At 53.6% G+C, this 18,717-nt stretch overlaps 2 protein-coding genes across 3 annotated transcripts in view; both read right to left on the bottom strand.

Moving 5' to 3' along the window:
• Positions 1 to 1,882, bottom strand: part of CORO2A (coronin 2A) — a 59,962-nt gene extending 58,080 nt beyond the window's left edge. The window contains 1 exon segment of the mRNA XM_032633863.1: positions 1,768 to 1,882. The gene's annotated coding sequence lies outside the window, so the exon portion shown is untranslated.
• Positions 1,883 to 6,746: 4,864 nt separating this feature from the next.
• Positions 6,747 to 18,717, bottom strand: part of TBC1D2 (TBC1 domain family member 2) — a 42,375-nt gene continuing 30,404 nt past the window's right edge. For both annotated transcript variants that reach the window (XM_032634224.1, XM_032634225.1), the window contains 5 exons: positions 17,188 to 17,664; positions 11,309 to 11,429; positions 8,800 to 8,985; positions 7,899 to 8,020; positions 6,747 to 7,265 (listed from right to left, as the gene is read on the bottom strand). In XM_032634224.1, coding sequence (XP_032490115.1) covers positions 7,058 to 7,265; positions 7,899 to 8,020; positions 8,800 to 8,985; positions 11,309 to 11,429; positions 17,188 to 17,664 — 1,114 coding nt within the window. In that variant the 3' untranslated portion in view covers positions 6,747 to 7,057. The remainder of the gene's footprint in view (positions 7,266 to 7,898; positions 8,021 to 8,799; positions 8,986 to 11,308; positions 11,430 to 17,187; positions 17,665 to 18,717) is intronic.

Below are 18,717 nucleotides of genomic sequence, written 5' to 3'. Positions count from 1 at the left end.
GCAGGAAAACAGAGCCCAGATTATACGCAGGTAGAGATGACAGGAGACATAGGTAGCACTTAAGCCTGTGGGTTGGAGCTATGCTCAAGTGACAGCACATATACTTAGTCTGCTTTTACAACGGGTTAATAACACTCGTTTGTGGTCTAGCTTCAAGTTCTGTGCAGCTCCACCATGGCCAGAAGGTAAGGTCATGCTCACTCTACTTCGGCCCTAGAGTCCCAGACTTGCAGTCAAAGGCAGCTCACCCTCAGCAAGTGCTCATCCAGCCTCTGCTCACAACCTCTGAGGACACAGTGCTCACTACCTGCCCTGGCAGTGCCTCCCTTCTTTTGGGTGTAAGAAAGCTCCCGGGTGAGGGGCAGGTCACGAGGGGGGACAAGAGAGACCAGAAGGCCCAGTCCTGATTCTCAGAAACTACTCCCTCAATCAGGGCAGGCAACAGAAGACAGGGAAGAACACGCATGGGCTGGAAGGCCTGGAGAGGGGCTCCTCTGGCTCCTTCTCTCACTCCAGACCTCTAAGGTAGCTGCTAACCCAAGGGTACAGGGGACACATTCCAGTCCTGATGACAGTGGGTTCTGAATAATCCCCAGGCTGACTACTGCCTGCTCTGGGGCAGACACCTCAGCTTCGTCTTGCCTTTGCTCCCTAAGGCTCTGACAGGAGAAACAATGCTGGATCTGGGGCTGTTTAGCCCTGAGGTAAACTGATTTAAGGGACCAGATGATTGCCTCGGGGTGGGGGATGGAGGGGTCAGATGTTGTCTGTGTGCTCAGAGCAGGACTAGTAGATTCTAGCTCTGTTTACAGCTAGTGAGATTCCCATAACAAGGGGTGTGCAATGGGACAGCAGGACCTTCCAAAGGAGATCTGACCAAGGGGCTGGGCCAGATGCCAGAGGTCTTCATCACCCAGAGAGCCTGGAGCCACAGTCCCTCAGACATCTGCTCTGTCCCAGACCGAACCCCACTCAGACATGGCTCTCTTGGCACTGTAGCTCCTCTGGGGTCCGTGTGTGGACAAGCCATCCCTATCACACCAGGCTGGGACGTAGAGCTGGGCGTCAGCACTGGTGGGGAAGGGATGGGGAAGGGCATGTTCCACACCATTCCCTAAATACAGGTACCTGCATGGGTCTGGTCTAGGCAAGTCTGTGGCCGAGGGCCCCACCACCTCCAACCCAGGGCTGCCCCAGCCCCAGACCGGGAGGCAGACTTGGCAGGCAGACTCTGACCGCCCCACCCTGCATGCCCAGACCGGCTCGATAGGGACTTGGGGGTGTCCCCCCCCTTCCTGTTTCCTGTACAGGGAAGCTGAGGCCCAGCAGGTTGCTCAACCAGGAGAGGGAAGAGGTCCCGACACAGGTCCCGCGAGGCACCCAGGCCACTAATGGGGGGACTGTCGGGACCGACTCGCCACAGCCAGCATAAGAGGCCCTCACTGCGGGTGGGCTGTGCAGACAGTACCCATCCAGGCCCCTCGCCGTCGGGAGGCTGGAGCTTGAGGCGGCCCCTCCCAAGAGCCCAGCGAGGAAGGGGCCACCACTGGGCCCGCTGTCCCGATGGGGAAACTGAGGCCTGGATAGGAGCAGTGCTTTGTGCAAGGTCACGCAGAGGGGCTGGAAGCCAGGTCCCCCGAGCCCGGCCGGGTCCCCTGCGGTGCGCCGAGCCCCAGCATCCCTCCCCGGGCGCTGCAGCCCGGAGGCGCAGCGCGCACACATCGCACAGACAGGAAAGGTATGGCCGGTGGCTCGGGGCCGCCCTACCTTGATGACTGCCGCGCAGGTGGCTGCGGCGGCGGCGTCCGGCTCCGGATCCGGCTCCGCGTTCCTCGCCGCCCGCCGAGTCCCGGCTCCCAGCGCCGCCTCCTCCCTCCCTAAGCACGGCAGGCGGGGCCGGTGGGCGGGGCAAGGGCCCGGCACAAACCCCGCCCCCGTGCTCCGCGAGCCCGCGGGGCAACCACTGCTTCCTCACGCTCCTCGCCGCGCTCCGGGCCCCCCGGAGCTGGTCTCGGGGCGCGCACACGCGCACAGAACGGGCGCGCACACCGGCGCGCACTCGCCGCAGTGACTGGGGCGGGCTAACCCGCGCGACCAAACAGAAGCTGGGGGCAGTCACACTCTCCTAACTTCACGTCCCGCCGCTCCCTCGCTGAGTGGCTTGGAACAAGGGACTCGACCTCCCGGAGCCTCAAGTTTCTCCCTTGGTGAAATGGAAACAGTAACCGTGTCTGCCTCAGAGAGCTGTTTGAAAATTAGATGAGACGATCTAATTTACCCCGCACGGCAAAGTGCGCGCGCAGAGCCCGCCACGGGAGTAGCGCTCGGTGAACCTGGGCTGGTAGAGTAATTCCTGAGGCTTCCCGATCCGCCGGGAGGAAAAGGGCAAGGAGGGCCGCTGAGTATCGAGAGGAGGCCCTTCTTTCTCTCAGTAGCCAGGAGGGGGCGCTGCTGCCCAGTCTCGCCGGCTTTGGGGTCCAGCATGCTAGGCAATGGGGCGGAGATGGGGAGGTCCAGCCGTTCAGTAATACCACCACCTAACACTTAATGAACCCGGCACAGTTCTAGGCACCTTAATTGAATCAGCGTACTTTACCGTCACACAAGCCAATGAGGTTATCTATTACCTATCTTACACATAAGGAAGCTGAGGCGCAGAGGGGTTATCTCACTTAAGATCACACAGGTAGTAATTCACCCCTAGGCAGCGTGGCTCCCAAACCCAAGCTTATAAACACACTACCACACCACCTCTCTTGTGAAGAGCTCTTTGTTCAGTGGTGTATCTCTAGGGCCTAGAACAGTGCGTGGCTCAGTGTTAGTTCACCTAAATGTCTTAATTCACCTAGTGCTTGGACAAGTAACTCTGGTGCAGTCCCTACGCCCTTCCACTCTCACACATCTATGCCTTTGTTCACACCGTCCTTTCGGCCAGGAATTCTTTTACCTCCTCATTTCCTTTTATTTATTTTTTTTGATTTATTTATTATTTATTTTTGGCTGCATCGGATATTAGTTGCGGTATGTGGGATCTTCGTTGAGGCATGATGGATCTCTCATTGCGGGCGGACTCTTCATTGTGGTGCACAGTCTCCAGGGCGCATGCGGTCTGGGGCTTTGTAGTTGTGGCGCGCGGGTTCCAGAGCACGTGGGCTCTGTAGTTTGCAGCACGTAGGGCTCTAGTTAAGGCACGCGAGCTCAGTAGTTGTAGTGCGCGTGCTTAGTTGCCCCATGGCATGTGGGAATCTTAGTTCCCTGAGCAGGGATCAAACCCGCATCCCCTGCATTGTAAGACAGGTCCTTTACCACTGGACCACCAGGGAAGTCCCTCCTACTGTCTTTTAAACAGACTCATCCTTCTTTCCAGGGTCGGTACCAATGTACCTCCCCAGCACGTCGTCCTCGATCCCTGTGGATGTGCCCTCCCAGGGTTGTATCTGCATCTTACCACTCTGTGCCATGACGGTAGGTGGCTGGGGCTGTGTTTGGGGAAAGGCTGGTTTGACAGGGACCTTTCTGGGGGCCATGGACATATGGACTAGTGGGCTAGAGGGGAGGCCATTAGAGGCCTCTGCAATAGACACAACCTGGGACTCTTCCTAGAGATGTTGTGTGTATATGTGTGTTTATTCTCCTGTCCCTTCCATCCCCCTACCCCTGGTCCATTTGATGAAGGCTACCCACTGACCATCTGAATTGCACACATGGGGAAACTGAGGCCAGAGCGGGGATGACCTATCCAGGGGTCCCTAGCTAGGAAACACACATAGGTCTGGTTCTAAAGTTGGGCCCATCTGCTAGCACCTTCTATTGGGCCTTATTGCTGATTGAGATGGGCCAGAAAACCAACACCTTCCTGTGTCAGCATGGCCTTTGTTTAATCTGCCGTGTGTGGGTAAATTTCTTGTGGGTGACCAGAACATGTGTGTGTGTCTGTGTGTGCGTGAGAGAGAGGGTGGCAAGTTCTCCTCTACCTGCCCAACATGGAGCTTTCTGTACAATATGGTCCTGTGCCCATGGCAGATTGAGCTGAGAAATAATGAGGGGACAGCAGCACCAGAGAGGTGAGGTTCTGAACATGGGGGAGAGGACCCTGAACACAGGTATTCTGTAAAAGTGAATGTGCATCTCCCACTTTAGGGTGGGGGTCTTCCATAGTGCCCTCCCTCCTGTTTTGAGGAGCCCCTTTATTCTTGGGGATATTGCCCCAGGAAGTTTCCCTGGGAAATTCCTTTCCCCTAGAGAATGGAGCATGGGCCTGATCTCGCTGGGGGCCTAGTTGGGAGGGGGATGCTTTGAGCTAGAGGGCCCACCACCTGGGGTAGGGAGGTGGAGCTGGGAGGGATCAGATCCTCCAGCTTGGGAAAGCAGCAGCCCCTGGGGATGGGGGCGACAGCTGTGGTGCAGGGCCAGGAACCTGACACCAGGGGTGGGCCCCAAACGTCTTTCAGGAAGAGCTGAGGGAGGGTGGGCAGGCTCCCTGGGAGCAGCTGCACCCCAGACATTCTTGGGGTTCGGCCACCCCCACCAGTTCCTGCTACAGCCTCCCTGTCAGGTAGATGTTTCTTCCTTTCATTTTCCTTTGCCTGGAGCTATCCCCATAGGACCTACACCACTCAGGAGGCCATAGGCTAGACTTGTCCTTTCCCCTGGGGGTGGTGTTCTAGGATCCAGAGAAGGCGCCGTGAGCTTGGAGGGAGCCCTCCCTGGTTTTGCAGTTAGCAGCCTCTAAGGCTTGAACATGGCTTAACCACTCAGTGGCTGTGTGACTCTAGGCAAGTTAGTTAACCTCTCTGAGCCTTGTCTCCTCATCTGTAAACTGAGCTTGGCCTGGAGTGAGCAGGTGTTGTAAGACAGGCAGTTCACATTCTTGCTCTGGCTCCAGCTCCCGGCTACAGGGCTGGAGGCCCCCTAGTCAGTCCTGATTGCCTGTGGTCCCCAACCCTGTTGGTGTAGCACAGTACCCACACCCTACAACAGGCTGAGTGTGGGACCCAGCGCTCAGGTGATTCTGTGGTGCAGCCAAGTAGGAACCAGAGGTGACCCAGTGCTGGTCAGCTGCAGAGTACCACCCCTCTCAGTGAGGGAGGAGGAGGGGGGTAGATACCCAGCTTTGGGCAGAGCTTCTCCTCTGCCTGGGTGTGTGAGTGGGAAAGATGGAGGAGGGGGAAGACAAGTGGAGGAGGGGAGAGATGAGAGAAGGTGGAGAGGGGAGAGGTTGGGGGTGGGCAGAGGAAGGGGAGAGAAGGGGGGTGGCAGGCGGGAGGGGAGAGGAGGGTGCCCTCTATCCAGCAGCCCCGGTCTGAGCTAGGATTGCTTCCTGTATTTTTGCTGAGGAAGGAATTTGATTTTTAAGGCTAGAGTCAGAGGGACCAGCTGGACCTAGTCTCTCCTGGAGCCTTGGGCCTTTTCTAGACCTCAAGGCTCTCGTGGTGACATTTTCTTCATGGAAAGGGTACTCACTGCCCAAGGCTGTATTGACTCTGTGCCAGGCACCAGGCTCAGCACCAGCGTCATCTCCTTTCATCCTCCTGGAGTTCCAGGAGGCCAGACCCCTTGTCTCTTTGGTGATGGCCCTGAGGGTTACAGCCTGTTGGGGTGTAGCCAGGACGCCCCCCAGGCTGCCCTCAGACCACCATCATGCTTCACAGTTACTGTTTGGTGGTGAAAGGACCTCAGCAGATGAAAAAAAGTTTAGCAAAAATGAGAAAGGCCATCAAACCCTGGTGTAGGGTGTTCACAGGAAACTAGGCTGCCCAGCAGCCCTCGTAAATGTGGGAGGAAAGGAACCCTGAGGGTCCCCACCCCAGGGCTGGGGGGGAGTGGTGGGAGGGAACCAGGTGTCTGGTGTGCCAACCCCTCCCTCAAGTTCACACCAGTGGGCGACAGAAGGGCCTGTCACTGGTCCCCAGCAATGGGTGTGGCCGCCCAAGCCCTGACAAGAGCCTCAGATCAGAGCAGGAGGTCTCCCTGTGAGAATCCCCACCCCAGCCCTTCATATCACAGATTGCTGAGCTCAAGGCTATCCCGGCACAGGCACAGGCTTTGCTGAGAAATGAGCTGCCGAAATCACTTGTGCAGCCTCAACCCCCTGCCTTAAGGGGAATGGGGGAAGCCTGTCTGCTGAGGAAGGGCCTGGAAGAGCCCAGAAGAACTGGAGTTGAGTTCTGCACAAGCCAGCCCTGACTTGGCAACGGGCTGCAGGCTCTGTCCATCTCACTGCCTGTTCCTCTCCCTCCCAACCGCCCAGTTTTCAAAGAGGTGAGTTTTCTTGCCCCAGACTCTGAATTTGGTGGTGGGAGATCAAAAGTTGGGCACCTAACCCCGGGCTTTCAGCCCCTACACCAAGTTCCTCTTGGTAGTGGACAGGGGTTTCCCTGGGAACACCCTCCCCACCTGCTGTCCCCCTGATGGGCTGTGAGGAGAAGGGCGAGGGCAAGTGCAAGGCTCAGGATACAGGCCTTGGAAGGTGGGAGTTCAGAACTGGAACAAAGGCCCAACCAGGACTGGAGAGGTGCTGTTGCCCGGAAAGACAGAAGCCCTAACTGCACAGCTTCTCCAGGAACCAGGACTGGCCCTGCAGAGATGCCAAGAGAAACAGCAGCCAGGGACATCCCAGGCTGGGAAGGCCCTAGTGGTGGGACACTCTGGAGCCCTGGGCCCGCCCAGGAACGACTGGTTACTGAGAATCGTTTAGGTTACAAAGCTTGTGAACTATTTCCAATATTTACACTGTCATACACAGATAAAACTTAAGAGAATGTTCAAGGTTACCCTATAAAGACAGCACTCTTGCTTGTCTGGGTGCTAAAATGCTCTGCAGAGGAAGTGAGGAGGGGTGTATCCTGGGTGTGTGCTCAAGAGGAGATAACCCAACCAATGGTTTCAGGAGCCAATGTTCCGATGGGGAGACTGAGTCCCAGAGAGGGGAAGGGACTCGCCCAGGGTCACATGGTGATGGGGCTCAGCGGGGCCTAGACCACTGCTCCATGGCTGTCCCCCTGTGGGTCTGCCAGCCAAGGGCGAGAAAGGGCTTTGGGGAGGGCACGTAGCCAAGTCAGGGCTCTGCCTCTCCCTCATCCTCGCTGGTGCAACCCTCGGGCACTGCAGGGCCCTGGGCTGCCCGGGTCTCCAAGTACTTGGCCTTGAGCTGCTCCAGCTCGTGCAGCTCAGCCTCCAGCCGCTCCCGGTGGGCCATCCGCAGCTGGCGTAGCTGCTTCATAGGAAAGGGGTTCATGTCGTTGAAGGCGATGTTCATCAGCTTCCTGCGGGGAGAGCACAGTCACAGTCACCGGGGGTCCCAGGCACCCCTGCATTCATTCTGCTTATGCAGCTGAGGCCCCTGCCAGGGAGGAAACAGTGCATAGGAAGACAATTTCCACCCAAAGTGACAGGTACTGAGGCAAGAGGAAGCTTAGCACTGTGGGAGCTCTAACCCAGAAAGGAAAAGTTGGTCAGGGAAGGCTTCGTGGAGGAGGGGACAGTGAGCTGAGTTTTGAAGAATGAGTACAGGTAGGCCAGGCAAAGATGGTGGTGGTGGAAGTGGCAAGGAGGCATTCTAAGTAGAAGAACCTGCAAGGCCAGAAGCCCAGAGATGGAGGTTGTCCTAGAAACTCAAATAATTCTGTTTGGCAGGATCATAGGGCATGGGTGTTGGGGGCAGGAGAAGGTGGGCAAGAAATGAAACAGCACGGAGGCCCTGCATGCTGTGTTAAGGGGGCAGACAGACGCCAAGGCAGTGGAACGTCCCTGAAGATTTCTAAGCTGCAACAGAGGATCAGAATCGCTAATGAACCTACCTTTGGAAACACCAGCCCCCTCTCTGCTCTGTGTCCCAGAGGGATGCATGCGGGGTGGGTACGGTGGAGGGGCAGGGTGGCCCAGGAGTGCGTTCTCACCGACTGTTGCAAATGGTCTTGGTGAAGAAGCGCAGGTACTGGTAGATCTCCAGGCCATCCTGCAGCCTCAGGATCTCCTCCTCGTTGTACTTGAAGATGGCCAAGGCATAGCGGAACACCACCTGGGGGGTAAAGTGGGGGCTCGGCGGGGGCACAGGGAGCCAGGGTAGGGAGTCCCCAGCAGGAGCAGAACCCACACCCCCCAGTGCTGTGGAAGGCCCTGGACAGGCTGCAGAGGTTGAAGGCCTGGAGGAAACATGCGGGGCAACACCAAGGGGGGGTGGACTGGAAATCCCACAGGGGAGCACAGCTTGGAATCTGGGGATGGGGACTGTCCTGGGACCCTGGGCCAGGCATTGTCCCTGTTGGACCCAATGGCGGGTAACACTGTCTTTACATGGGGCTCCAGTAGGAATCGAATGGAGACACAGATCCGAGGGCACTTGGTGAACTGTGAGGTCAGCCACCATGGGGAAACTGGGCGGAGGTCAGGGGAGGGCCTGCCCAGGGTCTCCTTGCGAAGTAAGGGGCAGAGCTGGGACCAGATCCAAGTGCCAGCCTCCCAATTTGGGGCTCAGTCCAAACAGGAGGAAGAGACGGCAGGTGATTGAGGGGCAATGGACAGTATAGCGATGCGCCTCCTGGTCATGCTTGTGCCTCCTCTCCAGGGAAAGGGAATCCCCCCAACTTTAGGACGCATCTTCAGAGGCAGAAGCACCACTTCCCCTCAGGGGTGCAAAGTACTTGAGTTTACAAAGCCACGCTCCCAGGAGAGGTCCTCCATGGCCCTGACAGGTGGGCTCTGTCCTCCCACTGTCCAGGGGCAGAATTGAGACCCAGAGGATGCAGGGACTTGCCCAGGACACTCCTGCTCAGCCCCGCCCCCCCCGCAGCGCCCTACCTTGGTGCCCTCGTAGAGGAAGGCGTCCCAGACCTGGAGGAGGATGTTGCTGATGAGACTGTCTGCGAAGACTACGAGGAGCCAGTTGAAGGTGACGAAGGACAGGTCCACACGGTGCTGCCCCAGGTGGGCCATCAGTTTGGGCAGCTTCTCCGAGAGGAGGTCCTGCAGCACTCGCTGGTCCACCTGCAAGCGGAGAGAGGGCCTGTCAGCTGCTGCCCTGCGGAGGGGGCTGCCTCCGTCCGGTCCACCCCTGCACACCCGTCTGGTCCACACACGGCCCCGGGCTGCTCCCAGTGGGTCCTGCCCCACCTGGGGGCACAGAGCGCCCGGAGGAGCTAGAGCCCAGCCTGGCCGGGAGACAGGTCGCTCCACTGGCGAGCAGCCTTCCAGGTTGGAGCTTTGATGCAGAGGTCTCTGTGGACTGTAAGTTCTTGGCCAGTGGAGTTTTGGCTCCTTCGTCCCCCAGGCTTGTATCGGCTGACACCATGGCCGTTTCCCTACACCTGTTTTGGGACTGACGCACAAGATGCTCAGGGCAAGGTCCTGGGGGCCGGTGTTGGGGGAGCCACACCTGACATCAGGGGGCGATGCTGCTGGGTGATAGCTGCTAATGACCTCTTAGTGTGGTCACATCATACCTCTGTCCTTGTTTCACTGGACCCAGTTGGTCACTGCCCACACTGGCTCCTTCCCTGCCCCAGGACACGGTTGTTCTGTGGCTGCCCCCACTTCTGTGACAAGCCCGTTTTAGGCTCCTCTTGCTCTCTTTCTTGGAACTGCGGGTTTCTCAGCCCTCTCCCTCCATTTAAGTTTTCTTCCAGACTTAGCTCTTGCTGTGGCAAACACCCTCTCCCTTCCTTCCCTGCCCTGAACTCCAGGTCTGCTGTGCAGGCCAAGAGTCCAGCTCAAAACCTAGGGTAACTCACTGAATCTAAGATGCCACTGAACCTACTGAAGGATGTACAGATGAACTGATATGATGTCTGAGATCTACTTCAAGGTCATCAGAGTAGGAGGAGTGGGTGTGAGTATAGGTGAAAACAGTACTGGCCACCCTGTGTTGATAATTATTGAAACTAGGTAATGGATGCATGGAGGTTCATTACACTTTCTCTGTTTTTTTGTACATTTGAAATTTTCTGTACTCAAAACAAAAACACCATAGTATACTGGTTATACAACACACCTCAATTCCAGAGATGTTAAAAACTGAAAATAAAATATTTGTAAAGTGAAATATTTGTGTGTTTCCCAGACTGCCTTGCAACTAGAGGTGCCATGTGCCACAATTCTGGCCAGTAAGATGTAAGCAGAAGTTGCTGGGTGGGGAAAGCTGTCTGAAAGGGAGCCGGTGCCTGTCTTTCACCCTCTGCTTCTTTCAGCCTAGACCATGGCCACAGTGCCAGAGAGGGTGCAGCCATCTCACGACCACGAGGTGACCAGCAGGAGGGTGAAAGTCACATGGCAGAGCACTTAGCTGGAAAGAGCCTTCAGCTTTCTCATTATCTGAGAAAAATAACCCCCCATTTAAGCCACTATTAGGTTGGGCCTCCCTGCCACACAGCAAAACACAATCCTTACCTGATTCACCACCTATTTCCTGATGACTCCTAAGTCTTGATCTTCATCTCTGATCTCTCTCCTTACCCCTCCACCCAGGTGGGCATCCCAGAAGGAGGAAACAGTGTTGGGTGTTCACAGTAGGAAAGGAGGACAGGATGGGTGGGCAGGTAATGGCTTGGTAGGTTTTGCGGGGGAGTGAGACAGTTCTCCCTGGGTAGCATCTCTCCATGAAGCAGACACACTGATACAGCAAGAATGGGATAAGGGGTGAGGAGGGAGAGGCTGGAGGGTGGAGGTGGGAGGTCTGAAATGGTTTCGCATTTACACCTCTCAACAAGCCCAGGAAGTAGTGTTACTTCCATTCAAAAGCAGGCAAGCCTGAGGTTCAGAGAAGGGATGCCACTTGCCAAGGCCAGACAGCTGGTTTCTGAAGGGCTGGCTCTGAACCCAGCTCCGCCTGACTCCAGGGCTGGTCTGTGCTCAGAGGGCAGTGGAGGGGTCATGAGATGATGGAGGTAGCTGTATTCCTCTGTAGGTGATGATGCATGTGTGTGAAGCGTCACTGTCACCTCCCATCCTCCCAGTCCCAACTTCCACCCAACCTGACCTCTGTTTTGAAATTCTTGACTGGTAAACACCAGTCAAAATCTAGTGACACTAGATTTTCTCCTCCTCCCCTCCATAGGATATCCACTGTTTCTAGTGTTGTAATGTCCCCACTGGAATAACAACAGTCTATCGTGTGGGCAGGGCCCAGCAATTCTCAAGGCCATCAGCTGACTGAACATTGCAGCAGTCCCAGAGAAGGGCTATTGGCCCACTGTACAGAGGGAGAAATGGAGGCCTGAGAGATTCCTGACCTTTCCAAGATTCACTGACTTGTAGGAACAATTCAGAGGCACCAACCTGCATGGCCCCCAAGTCCCCTCCCTGCCCTGCTCACCTGGGATGCCAAGAGCGTCTTGCTGTAGTAATCAGCTGGCATGATGGTCTCCACAATGGCCACCAGACACCAGAAGGCACTCTCCTCCTCATCCAGGACCAGCAGAGCGATGGCCGCCAGTCTGGAGTGGGAGGGAAGGAGGCCTGGAGTGACCCACAGAAGTCACAACCGGGCAGCCCACGGCAGGGGTGACTCCCTGGGGGATGTCCTGCCCAACCCCACTCTCTAACCAGGCTGGTGTTCCTGGAAACTGGGGCGAGATGAACATGCTTTTGAAGAGGACTACCTAGGGGATTTCCAGAGCAACTGGGATCATCTTAGAGCAGGGCCTCTGGAGTCTTGTTGCTTCCTTGCTGGGTGACAGTGGGCAAGTTACTTAACTTCTCTGAGCTTCAGCCTCATAATAATCAAAGGACTGTTGTAAGGATGAACAGAGTAAATACATGTTAACTGCCCAGCACAGTGCCTAACACGTAGCGAGAGTGCTTTATAAAGGTTAGGTATCCTCATCTTAATATTCATGGGCTTTGAGACCTTGGCAAGTGTGCTAACCTCTCTGCGCCTCACTTTTATTACCTGTCAAGTGGGGTTAACAGTATCCACCTCCCAGGACTGTGAGGCCTTGAGAAGACAGACATACAGCATCTTGCTCACTGTCTGGCATGTACCAGGTGCTCAATACTCGGAATTCTTTTTCTCCTTTGCTTCCCCTCTCCCCTAGAGTTATGAGGCTCTAATGAGATCATGGATAAGAAAGAAGACAACCCACAGTGCTGAGCAGGGATGTCTACCTGGAAGAAGCACTGTTTTCTCTCCTTCCCCCACCTTCTCTGGCAGGTCTTGTCCAGGGTGAATCCAAGAATACATTTCCCAAAATGTACTGGTCTCTCAAGATGCTAGGTGAGCACACGGTCCCATATTCAAAGATGTTGGGGAGCACTGCATACTCTAGCCCCCTTTTAGAGGCTTATGATATACATACCTTAACAAAGCCTCTTAGAAATCTCACATTAACGAAGCCCCACATGACTAATACAGGGCTGCCTAGTGGGGCTGCGCACAGTGCACCCGCTGAACACCCTTAGGGAGCTGCTGCTTGCAGCACGGGGCAGCCTCACACTCTCAATGGACTTAAGAGCACATTTCATTGTCAGATATTCATGCTTCTCTGGGCTCTTACTCGGCTGGATTCGTGACCTCCGACATCTTCTGAGGTTTACACTTTTTTTTAATAACAGGGTTTCTGAAAAGAAAAAAAGAAATCCTTTTTCTTCTCCCTAGTGGATTGGGAAGGTATTTCTCTCCACTCTGGCTAAAGTATTGTTACAGACCATCCTGAGTTTAGCTGAGTGGATGGAGAGAACAGTTACGGGTCTCCTGGAAACAGCAGGCTTTGGCCTCTCAGAGATAGGGAAAGTGGGAAGGCCTACAGAGATTATTTAGCTCAGAGAGAGCAAATGGGATACACCAGCCACCACTCTCTTTGTCTATGCCAGGGCAGACAAAACTAATTGATCATGGTACTCTTTCCCACTGAGTCTGGAGGCCTGCCTCAGAAAACTCACAAGATAAGACTCCAGGCAGCTACTTTCTGCTGGTCATCCCTGGCCATTGCAGAGACAGGAAAATCGAGGCCCACAGAGCAACAGTGACTTGTTCAAGGTCACACAGTCAGTTTGGTGGCAGAGGACTGCCAAAGTCCAGCCTGTTCTATTTTACCTCATTCCACTGTTCTCAGTCCAGGAGTGGGGTGTCAGAATTAGCTTCGATTTCTGCTCACATTAAAAGGTCAGTGATTTGATGTGTGAGCCCGTTGATAACGTTCAGTGATTTATACTATTTTTAATTTTTGCACACAATCCTGAACCAGTAGGATAAAGTTTTTGTGTCAGAAAAGGAGGTTTAATCCTGCTAAGATTCCACCCATGGAAGGCCCTAAGCAAGGCCCAGGGCCTTTGGGAATGGATACCACTGTTTCTGAGAGTCCCAATAATGCCCACTGGGGGCAAGGGTATGACACGAGCTCTGAATCCAGGAATGCTCTCAATATGCTTCGTGGGATACTCAGGACCCTCTGGTGGAGGAGGCCAAAGGACCTTGTTTTTACTTCCATGAGCCTTGTTTCCAAATCATATTGCCCTTAACCTCTCAAAGACTGGTCTCCCTGAGGATGCCCAGGCCATAGGTTCTCATTTACAGTCACAAGGAGGTTCCTTGGCCTGTGCCTCAGTCTTTGGGCTTAACTCCTGAAGGACAGATCTGGGAAGCTGCCTCACCCTCAGCCAGTCTCTGCTTTCCGCCCTTGACATGTACCGGCCACCCCTTTCCTGACTCCTTCGCAGGTCCCCCTTCCTCTCTCTGGGCCTTACCTGTTGGTGTTTGGAAATTTGTTAGGGCTACTGAAAATTTTAGATGTGTATTCCTCATGACTTTTTCACTTTTTGGGTGTGTTTTAATGCTATAGAAATAATAGCACAAACACAAGAATATCTGTGGCAGCATTCTTATAACCAAAATAAATAAATAAATAAAGAAGAAGAAGAAGATTTACATACTTTATGGTGCATATGGTGCATTTAGACAGTGGAAATTGAATCTCTGTTAAAAAGGATGCACCCGGGCTTCCCTGGTGGCGCAGTGATTGAGAGTCCGCCTGCCGATGCAGGGGACACGGGTTCGTGCCCTGGTCCGGGAAGATCTCATGTGCCGTGGAGTGGCTGGGCCCATGAGCCATGGCCGCTGAGCCTGCACGTCCGGAGCCTGTGCTCAGCAATGGAAGAGGCCACAACAGTGAGAGGCCCGCGTACCACAAAAAAAAAAAAAAAAAAAAAAGGATGCACCCAAGAGAAAGGAAAATATACATCCACACAAAGACTTGCCCAGGAATGTTCATGGCATTATTCATAATAGCCAAAAGGTAGAAACAATCCAAATGTCCATCAACTGGTTAGTGGATAATCCAAGTATGGCACATCCATGCAATGGAATGCTGCTTGGTAAAAAAAGAACAAAACGCGACAACTTGTATGAACCTCAAGAATATGCTAAGTGGAAGAAACTTGATGCAGATGACCACATATTTTATGATTGGTATATGAAATGTCCACAACAAGCACGCTCATAGAGACAGAAAGTAGATATGTGGTTGTTCAGGGCTGGGGGTGGGAATTGAGAGTGACTGCAAATTGGCACAAGGTGTCTTTTAGGGGTGATGGAAATGTTCTAAAATTGGATTGTGGTGATGGCTGTGCAACTCTGTGAATTTACTCCAGATCATCGAGTTGTACACTTAAAACCCGTGGGAAAAAAAAAGGTCAGGGATGAGAGGCTGCTGGCACTCACTAGGGTCCTAGCAACTGCTCAGGGCTACAGCCAGACTCCAGCTGAAGACATTCAGGCCCAAGTAGGTCTGCAAAGGAGGGTGATGTAGGAAAGGAAAAACTACTTTAAATCCACTTATATTTTAGAGAGAATGGATTTTAAAATTTTGCTCTGAATTAGCATTAAATCATTACTATGATATCTGTCTCCCTCTAAACAGGCTGGGTTTTTTGCATAAAAGCAGGTTCTGTCCTCGAGAAACCACACATGCAGTTCTAATAGCCGCCACTAGATGGCAGCACCCAGACAGGTGAAAGGGGCTGCACAAGGGCCTTTGAAAGAATACAATGCACTCTCCACATTTAAACAGGCTCTATTACAAATAATCTTCTGTTTAAAGCAATAGTATGAATACCTGCCTAAATGCCAATAACTATAGCATTCAAAGAAAGAATTAAAGAAATACCTCTGGTTTTGGTCTCAGCTGTTCCTATATACCCCTCAGCAACTTTTGGTGCTGCCTCTTTCCACATAGGGAGAGGCTTCTTTCCTTTCTACATGGCTTACCTTAAGATCCCCTCCTGCTTTGGGATCTTCCCCCTGCTCCTTCAGTATAGATTAGACTCCAAAGCCCATATGTGGCTAACTCCATTCCTTCTCTCAAAAAAGGTTATATTTGATCAGGAAAAAAGGTTTCTGAGTGCCCTCAGCACACTCTCTGCTACAGCTCCCATTCTGAGTGAGCGCAGACGGTAGGAAGAACCAGGTCTGGGGTCCGGAGACCAGGGTTAGCAGCCCATGCATGGTGAGGCCCAGGCAGGTTCCTTAGCTTCTCAGACCCTCTCTTATCTCACCTGGCAATGGCGGGCATGAATGCTCACCTCGCAGGGTTTTCCTGAGGATTAGATGACATCAGGTATGTAAGTACCTGGCATGCAGGAGGCCCTCATTACGTCTTAGCTCCTACCTGACCTTTGCACAAAATGTACAAATTATTCATACAGTCTCAGAGCTTCTAGCTCCCTTCAAATCTAATCTTAAAAAGAGGATTCAAAAGTTTTGTGCCTTCTGGATTTTAACATGTTCAAACAGATGAGAAGCGTGCAGGCTTCTGCTCAGCTGTTAAATGAATGAATTTCTATGGACATCTCCTGTAGTGGACGTTTAGAGCAGCATGAAATCTGAATATGCTTTCCAAGGAGGCTTAGACTTAGAGGCATTACTGTTCGGGCTTAACTCTGAATTCCCAGTAATGGTACATGTATATGCTCAATTTCACCCAACTTAAGCTGGAAAAAAAGTATCAAAAATATCTATCCTTGGGAACCATTCAAACTTGAGTAGGGACACTGAATATTTATTCTGTGTTAAGTAAATGTCACACACTGCCTGAAAAAAAGAGCAGAATGACTTATGTAAAATTTGCTTGAGTATATATGTGTTTAAATTAAGCTGAGGCGTGGGATAGGGAGCATGGGAGGGAGATGCAAGGGGGGGGATATGGGGATCTATGTATACGTATAGCTGATTCACTTTGTTGTACAGCAGAAACTAACACACCATTGTAAAGCAATTATACTCCAATAAAGATGTTAAAAAAATAAAGTATTAAAAAATAAATAAATAAAATAAAGTTGAACCGAAACTTGCTTTGGGAAATATTTGAGATTATGCCACCTCTATCGAGATAACTGGGGGCAGCCACGAGAGTTCTCCAAAGTACTGGCAGGGGCAGCCCTACCAAGTCACCCCACCCCACCCCCAGCTCCCATCCCTTGTCTCCTGCTGTTGAACCAGAAGTAGAAATTAATCCAGGCTGGGCCAGATTCCTTCCTTTGGGAATTTAGGCCTGAGACATGAGGGTATCAACAAGTGGATTGCTGAAAGGCTTGACTTAGGGGCTGAGGACGCTGTTCTGACAGCCCTGATGGGCCCTAAATGTCCAAGGAATGACAAACAGTGAGGCTGGTCTGCTGAGAGAGAAGGAAGCAGCCATGTATTATGAGAGAGGCCAGAGACCACGCAGCCCACAGAGGGCTGCACAATCTCAGGGGACAGAGTCCCCCTGGAACATGGCATGAATGGTGCCCCCTGGTGTTGTGCTGTGCTATGGCCCTGCTAGACAGAGCGGTTGCCTCGGCTTCTGAAGACCATCTATCTGGTCCCTAGCTCTATTTCCTTTTTCTGGCTTTTGGGAGCTCCCTCTGTAACATTTACAAATTCTCTTTTCCTTGGGCTCCTCTGAGTGGATTTTGTTTAAAGCAATGATCCCTGACCCAGGCAGTCATGCAATACATGAGCTGGCTGTGGGCTATACAACCCCAGCGGGCCCGCTCACGTGCTCTCTATGGAAGTGGCACCACCCTGAGGACAAATCACAGGAGAGGGCACGGGACGAGGAGCCTGAGGCCCTGGCCCAAATCTGTCTTGAACACGTCCTTTCACCTGCTTGTCCTCATCCATATGGTGGGGACCAAGCCCCCTGGGTTGACCTCTCTGGCTTCTTGGGAGGCTCCAGACAGAGAGGTGCCCTGGAAGGCAGAGGCTGTGTGGCTTACCTGTTTAGGCCCTGGCAGTAGCCGATGGCGGGGTTCTGCCAGGAGAAAGCCAGCAGTACCCGGCGGAGCCTGTCAGGGAAGCTGGAGGCGGGACAGGTGAAATGCTTGTTGCTGGGGAAGGTCCGGTTCAGGTCCAGCTCGATCTGGCGTGCGGCGGGGTGCTTGCAGGCCTGGCTCCGGCTCAGTAGCTCCTGGTAGCGGCCGGGGCCCTGCAGGTGCTGGACACGGAGGCGGACCAGCCATTTCCAGACGCGTGGGCGATGCTCGCGGGGTACGCCCGCCCGCAGCAGCTGCTTGATCTCCGCCGAGGGGGCCAGCTCATCCAGGGCAGCCCAGCGCTCCCACAGCGGCTGCTCCACGGCTTCGTGGGCCAGCAGGTGGTGGGAGTGCACTTCCAGCACCTGGATCTTGGCCAGCAGCCTCAGATCTTCCACCTCATAGTTGGGTACTGTCAGGAAGCCGTACTCGTCATACTCGCTGCCAGCAAAAGCCTGTGTCAGCGACATCTTGCAAGGTCCTTCCCCAGATAAGGGGCAGCGGGGAGAGGGGGGACCCGGGGGTAGGAAGCCTGCCTGTGCTTCACTGCAGGTTGGCCATGTAACCCTGGGCAGGTCACTTCAGTGCTCTGAACCTCAGTCTGCTCTGTATAATGGGTATAGGAACTCCTTGCTCTGCCTCATGAAGACCCAATGAGATCCTCTGATGTAAATTGCTAGGGGGCTGGACAGTGCCTGGTACACGGCAAGTGCTGAAAAGATATTTGCTCATTCATTCTGTGTAAATATAAAGGACCCTCTTATTACTCCATGAAGCCTTAGGCCCAAGAAGTCCTCTACTGCCATTATAGAACCCCACTTCCACAGCCAGTAAGCCCAGGGACAGATGGGGAACAGGAAGCACCACCAACAAGCAGAAACAGGAGAGCTGGGGACCCATTCAGATGGCCTTTCATAGAGTCAGCATTTATTGGCCCCTATTATGTGCTCTGACTCATTTAATCCTCATGATCCTGCAAAGCAGGGATCTTAGCCCGCATCTTATGGAGGCTGAATATGAGGCTCAGAAAGGTAAAGTGACTTGTCCAAGGTTACACAGTGAGAAAGCCAAGTCTGGCTCCAAAGCCTGGGCTCTGGCCACTGGACCGACCATCCAGCCTCTAGGGACCTTTGACCCCAGCCACAGCCCCTTCTGTATATTTATCTGCCCAGGTCCACTGTGCTCAGCAAAGGCTTGGCTCAAAGGAGGCAGCTGGCTTGTCTCCCCTCCTCCCATCTCTGACAAACACCCCTGGGAGGCAGCCTGGGGAAGTGGAAGAAACAGAACTCTGGAGGCAGGCCCACGTCAGATGCACTAATATGTTGTGTGGCCTTGGGCAAGGGGCTGCCTCCTCTGAGCCTGCGGTGCCTCTCAGCTGTAAAATGGGGCTCATTTCAACCACATGATCACTAATCTGGAGGTACAAGGAGGTAAGCATGTGCAGGGCTCACACACGGTCGGCAGCAACTGGTAGCAGGGTGGCTGGCGGCCCCC

The sequence above is a fragment of the Phocoena sinus genome, chromosome 6 (genome assembly GCF_008692025.1).
Source record: "Phocoena sinus isolate mPhoSin1 chromosome 6, mPhoSin1.pri, whole genome shotgun sequence".
NCBI lineage: Eukaryota > Metazoa > Chordata > Mammalia > Artiodactyla > Phocoenidae > Phocoena > Phocoena sinus.
The sequence above is the reverse complement of the archived record's forward strand: the minus strand, read 5'-3'. Positions and strand labels throughout refer to the sequence as shown.